Source organism: Gavialis gangeticus, unplaced genomic scaffold, assembly GCF_001723915.1.
Source record: "Gavialis gangeticus isolate Ggan-Ray unplaced genomic scaffold, GavGan_comp1, whole genome shotgun sequence".
NCBI classification, from domain to species: Eukaryota; Metazoa; Chordata; order Crocodylia; family Gavialidae; genus Gavialis; species Gavialis gangeticus.
Genome location: NW_017729029.1, coordinates 78293384 through 78300348, shown reverse-complemented (window position 1 = coordinate 78300348; position 6965 = coordinate 78293384). Strand labels below are relative to the sequence as shown.

The window sequence follows — 6965 nt, the reverse complement described above, 5'->3', positions numbered from 1 at the left end:
TTTCCTCTGTAACAACAGCAACCCGCCCGCTCCAGCGCGCATGCGCACCCCTCCACGCCCGCCGCCTGCCGGGACCTGTAGTTGGCGCCGCGGCGCCCGCTCCGCCCGCAGGGAGGCCTGGGAAACTACTACTCCCGGCGTGCCCCACGCGTGCACAGCCGCCATTTTGCGGAGCGCGGCAAGGAACAGGACTGGGTGGGGGGGTTTCCGGAGGTTGTGTTCTCTTCCCCTCCCCCACCGTCCGCTTGCTGCAGAGGGAAGAGAGGACGCGGGTCTCTGGTCTTGCTTCGAACGCGCATGCGCGGGGAGGCATGCTGCTGCACTGTTTGTTGTACAAAGGCTCGGAGCGGCCGTTAGGATTTGAAATGTGGCCGTTCGGAGGCCTCGGAGCTGCGGCAGTTCCCCCCAGGGAGTGCCCGGGCCCTTCCCTTCTCTCCCTCCGCTCGCTGCAGCTGCTGCTACGCTGCCCCAACGGCCTCCCCTGGGTCGGCAGGCCGGGCGTAGGGAAAAGGCGGGGGCGCTGGGCCAGCCTGACTGAGCACCAGCGAGCTGCTCTCTGCTCGGGAAGCTAGCAGTGTGGCGCTCCGTGACGGCCTTTCGCATTGGGTCTTTTTTCAGTGTTCCCCTGGCAGAGGACGCCGTCCGTGTTGGAGTAACTGGGTTTGCTGTCGCTGGCCCCCTGCAGGGAGCTCCTGCCCAAGACAGTCCCCCCATACTTGTACACACACACACAAATATACTCGCATACACACCTATAAATACACACACACATAGATATGTGCACGCAGACACATAGATTTCATAGACATTAGGGCTGGAAGGGACTTTGGAAGATCTAGCCCCCTGCCCAAGGGGCAGGAAGTCAGCTAGGGTCAAAATATCCCAGCAACATAGGTATCCAAATGTTTCTTAAGAGTCCAGAGTAGGTGTTTGCACCACTTCTGGAGGCAGTCTATTCCAGGCCTTGGGGGCTTGGACAGTAAAGAAGTTTTATAGGCATGTATGCACACATATATGTATGTACACATGCGTATGTATACAGATAGGGGTGTGTACATATGTGTGTGTGTGTGTGTGTATATATATATACACACACGCACACATACTAGCAGCAGGCAATTATTTTGGGTGGAGAGCTGCTTACTGAGTTTTGGCAAGTCATTGAGGGCCACATGGCAGGCAGCCAGGGCAGATATATATTAATTTTCTAAATTTTTTAGGGGCCCGGCGGACCTGATAGAATGGCCTTGCGGGCTGCATCTGGCCCGCGGGCTGCATCTGGCCCACCCCTGATATATACACACATGCTGTGGTTAGTCTATAAGTGCAAATCCATTCTGCTGTGTATTTGACTTTACACCAACACAGCTGAGCACGTTTCACTACTCACGGCTTCCAGAGCTTGCAATTAAGTCTAATTTGCTTGCTATGACAAATCAATGAGTTGCCATAAAGATTTGAGCCCATAAAGTCAACCCTTAACTCCCAGAAGAAACAACTAAATTGGAAATAATGAGCAGTTAGGGTGAAAGCACCTGTTTATAGCGCATTCTGATGTCAAAATTTTATAAAAACTGACTGGTAAATCAGTGCACCAAGTTTGTTGTTCCTTAATAGAAAGACCAAGGGATGAGTAAATCTTTGACCTACCATTTTTTTTTCATGTGCTTGCTGTGAGGGAAAAGGCGAAGTGGGCTGAGTTCTAGCCTGTGGTTCATGCTGGGAATATTTGGGGGAGGGGGGCCATTGTGAGAGGGCTTTGTGATAAATCTTGTAAATAGTTTCATAAGCAACACACCTATATGTCCTTTTCACCCCAGCAGGGAGATAGCAGTCTGGACCTGGCTGCAGGGCCCAGAGACTGCTCCCTGATTGGTTCCTTGTGACTTTATTTTTCATTGTACTGGCTGAGTGGTGTGCCCAGGTGACCAGTTCTGTAACTTCTATTGAAGTGTGGCTGACTGGGCCTTAGGAGAAAGCATGAGGCTCTGATAAAGCTGGATGGAGAAAGTCCCAGGGAAGACAGATTAGTGAGAAAAAGAATAGTCTCAGGGAGGACGGAACAGAGTCAAAGGAAGAGCAGAGGGAACTGGTGTGGCACACTATAGACTGGCTGTTTCAGAGCAGAGATTGCTGTGCTGTTTGGGACACTATTGTTCTGCTACCCCTCCTCTTTAAAAGAACACTCCCACCCCCCCTCGTGGGAGCTAATGAAAAGGAAGGAGCTGTTGCAGGTGTGGGTGCTATGGATCACTGAGGAAGCTGGAGACTAAGATACAGGGTCTCCAGCTCAGAGGCTGTCCCCTCCTAGGGGCTGGCTTTCCGGGGGTCCTCTCAAGACAGGGAGACCAAATAAGGCTGCTTCTTGGAAAGTTGCAAGGCAGAGCTCCCCCCTCCAACAAAGGGGCATTGATCTTGTGACACCTGCAAAACACATTTGCACTGGGGTTGGAGTGTTTTGTTTGTCAAATAAGTTATTTAACAAACAAAATACTCCAACCTCACTGCCCTTTTTGGTCAGCTACGCCTTTCAAGTTAAGACAGCGAGAACCTATGAAGGCCATACGCCAAAGAAAATGGTTTCATTTAATTGAAAACATTTCAATGTATGAATTATGGCATATTCAAAGTTATAGAATCAAAATAGGGAGTGTGACAAAACTGAATAATTTAAGGAGAATACGGACTTGGTGTATTGTGCACTCAGGATACAACAGTTCCAATTTCTACTTCTAAACCTGATTATATAACCCAGTCTTACAGAGTATGGGTACGATCCCACATCAAACTCACATCTGTGTTGTGATTCAGAGGGTCAGATTCAAACAAACATTGAGGCATGTAAATCCAAAAGCACAATCCACCTGCTTAATTGTTGTTTGAGACTGTGATGGTCCACAGTCTCAAGCTTTTGCTTGGTAGGCAGGTGCCTAGTTTTGTTACTTTGCATGCCCAGAGATGTACGGATACAAAGGATGTACAGAGGCTGAGCCAATATCACCAACACCTATCACACATTTCAATCCACTTGGGACTCAAGGGTTCATTTCAAGAGGCCTACTCTGAGTACTTACCCATAAATCACACCAATAGCATTAAGTTCAGCACAAAGCATAAGACACTTTCATGGTCCCAGAGGAACAGACTTGCACCTTCAGCTTCCTCTGTGCAAAACTGAAGTTTATTTTCTACCTATGGGGACTTTTTATCATCTTTCATTTTTCCTGAGCCTGAGGAAGGGTGTGTGCGCCAGAAAGCTTGCAGAAAAAGATAATTTTTTTCTGATTTCTTAGTTGGTCTAATAAAAGGTATCTCTGAACCAAGAGTTCTAGAGTTTTGCATTTTTAACAGTCAACAATCGCTTTCATTCAAAACCATAGGTGATGGTGGTGCTGCCTATCTTTTACATACACAAATGATTAGAACACAGCAATCAGTCATACTACACATTTTCATTAGATAGCAGAGGAGCAAGAGATAGCCTTACCTTTAGCCAACTTAAAATGGATGCAGCAGGCAAAAGTTAACCCAGGCAGGCAGTCTTTACACTGGTAGTTTTAGCCCTGATTTGTTCAGTGGTTCAGGGCTTCCCCCAGTTTAGGGGCTTTCTGTCTGCTGCTTTTTGTAGGCAGGTAACCCTTTACCCTGGTTAAACATTTCATCTTTCTGTGCCAAGTCACATTCCTTCTTTCTTACTCTCTCGGGCCTTATGAATCCTGCATTCTTGGCTTCCAAGATAGTGTATTCAACACTGGATGACAGAGTCATGTGCTATCTTTTCATGGCCGTATGATGTTGCATTCCTTTCTATGCAACAGTCCTGCTTTAGCAGCAGGGGCAGAAGATTAGAGCACTCTCCCAGGAGGTGAGAAAGATACCCGTAGGTTTGAAACACCTCAGGCTGTAAAGCAGTATAACTAAGTCTACCACTTCCTGGGTGCATGCTTAAACCACTAGGTATAGTATAAAGGGTGGATGTCATCATTGCCAGCTATGTAAGTGATGAAAAAGTAAGCCAGTTACCTGCATCCAAAGGAAGAAATCAGTTGATAAGTGCATGAAGGCACTTTGCAGGAGAAGACTGATTCCAGATGTGTCCCCCTGTTCCACATTTCCTAGTGGCTACCTTAGGTGTCCTCCCTGCTTGGCATACCAGCTGTTGTGAATTCCAGTTATCTAAACTCTTGTCATCCCTTGTACAGGAACACAGGTATCCCAAAAGATATGTAAATTCTACACTTGGATCTGACTGCCTAAAATGGCAAGGTCATACCAAAATGATGCTGTGCCCAGTTCCCTTAGTAAGTAAATTTATATTAGGCATACAGATATAGATGTCAGTTGCACAGAAAGGATATAACTAGGGACCTACTTAATCTGTGGTTTTGTGGAGTTTGCAGAAACCGTGAAATGGGATAATTTACAAAATCAACATAAAAAAGTCTAAATAAAAATAAAATGCTGGCTCCTTGTGAGAGCCATTGGTTCTTGCTGCCTGAAGGAGAAAGTGCCAGTTGGTAAGGTGGCATGAGGGGTGGCAGATAGGATGGTGGCTGACCTCTTGTTCCTTCTCCCCACCCTGGGCCTCTCTGCCAATCAGGACCAAGGGGCGGGGCCACCACACCATGCCCACAAAATCAGCTCTGCATGCTGCAAACAGGTCATGAAAAACCCTTTGTCTCGCTGAGATTAAGTAGGTCCCTAGATATAACCCCAGGGCTCCAGAATCTACACTGGTTCCCAAGAGCTTTCTGGGTGCAACTCATGGGACTAGTTTGACCGATAAAGCTCTAATCATTCTGGGCCCTGTGTACCATATGACTGTCTTATGCCCCATCACCAGGGATGCTGGCTTTCTGATTTAAAAAAATCCCCAATTTTCAGATTAAAAAAAGTATTCCCAAATTCACATTTTCCCATGATTAAAATGAAACACCACCCCCACACATATATATACACACATACGCATACATGCATATATATGTATGTATGTATATATAAGTGACTTTTTTAATCCAAAAATTGGGGATTTTTTAAAATCAGAGAAAACCAGGATCCCTACCCATCACAATCCAAAAGGTCAGCCAAGATTAACCTTCTGTAAGCCTCTGACAAAGACATTGAGTAACACGCTCATATACTTACCTATATAAAGAAACAATCAGTATAAAAAAAATGTTTGAAGTCAAGCTTTATTAGGTCATGCATTGGTTTAAAGCCTTGATCTTGTAGGGGCCCTATGGACTGTGCTAATGGGTGCACAAGACTGGTGAAATCATTGCAGACATCGGGATCTAACTCATGGTTGTAGGAAATACCACCATGTACTACATCAGGATCACTCCCTAAGCCTGAGTGTTCCTGCACACTGATTTTAATGCAGCCTCTTGACAGAAATCATAAGTTATAAAGATAGTTGTCTACTAAATGGGTGATTTATCATTCATCATTTTAACATGCTAAAACATAAAATTAATAAAAATGAACCTTAATAAGAATATTAAGTTATGTTATTACTTAAATCCAGATATAGAATTTTAGTGTACCCTTTTAGGTAGCAAAAAAAAAAATGTACCAATGCAAGTGTAGAGGCTCTATGTAGTCATAAATCAGTGTTTAATGTTTACATTAACCAATGTGAATGCACTCTTTTTTAACCAAAAAGCACTAATGAGAAAGTTGATTAAAATTCAGTATTTAAATACAGGCTCTACACCTGGATATTTAAATTGCCTTGATTTAAATCAATCTGTTTAGCAACCTCCTAGTGAAGACATTGTTATGCTGGTATATAGATGCCCAGACGGTATAATTTATTCCTCTATGATTTACCAATTTTTTAAAAACATAAAAAATCCCACCCGTTACCACTGTGGCCAAATTGGTATAAAATGGAATTTAGAATGGTATAAAATGGAATTATCTGAATGATCTAATTGGATCTGCCACAATTTTGTTAGTCCTCCATTATCATTATCACAGAGAAGTAAGGTTGGAAGGAACCTCAAGAGATCATCTAGTTCAGCTAGGGATCACTGTCTAGCAGTGTTTATGTAAGATGTGGTTTTATTAAAAGATGTAATGCTGTAAACAAGTTCCAAAAATAAACACTGCATTTTAAGCATAATCTAGGTGTTATAGGATTAAGACTGATAAGCCTATGTACTGTAAAGTCTTGGAAGATTTGTATACATATTAATCAGTTTGTACCAATCCAGTTCTTGACAGAGCTGTTGCATTTAGTCACAAAATGCTCCAAGGTCTCTCTAGTAAGAGGCTTCATTTTTTATGCAAAGAATTTTAAAAAATTGTTATACTAACACTATAGAATAATTCAATGTAAAATGCAAGCAAAATAAGACTCTTTTCTCCTTGATTCTTGTTTGAAAATTACCTGAATGTACACCACTAGGGGATGGCAAATTATTTTCCTTCATTAAACGCAATATAGGGATCTATTTTCAAGTGTAACACCATGAACACAGACACATGACTGTGTGTTTAACTTTGCATCTGGGTCATACAAGTTTTGCTGGTTGCTCCCTCTTAAAAAAAACTTGGTTCTGATAGATTTTGAAATAAGCCAAGCTGTGGATGAACATCCATTGACATTTCCATATAGGACTCAAAGTCACTATTTCAGTGGTTCATTTGTCCATCTTTTTGGTTTTGTTAACGTTCTGTTCCATATTGTTATGTATAACTTAAGGCCACGTAATGTAGAAGCAATAATACTAATACTACTTCAATTACTACTAGTAGTAGTTCTTTGGGTACTTAAAAGATTTTTTAAAAAATCACACCTGACATAACTTCCCTATGTAGTGTTTTACTACCCTCCTAGTGAGAAAATTCTTCCCAATATGTAAGCTAAATTTCCCTCGCTACAACTTGGGACTATTGTTCCTTGTTCTGTCGTTTGCCACCACTGAGAACAGTTTAGCTCCATTTTCCTTTGAACCCTG

At 43.3% G+C, this 6965-nt stretch overlaps 1 protein-coding gene across 1 annotated transcript in view; it reads right to left on the bottom strand.

Annotated features, from left to right (window-relative positions):
- The window catches only part of SAP30 (Sin3A associated protein 30), a 9577-nt gene extending 5809 nt beyond the window's left edge, over window positions 1-3768 (bottom strand). The window contains exon 1 of the mRNA XM_019521063.1: window positions 3645-3768. Coding sequence (XP_019376608.1) covers window positions 3645-3768 — 124 coding nt within the window. The remainder of the gene's footprint in view (window positions 1-3644) is intronic.
- Window positions 3769-6965: the final 3197 nt, after the last annotated feature.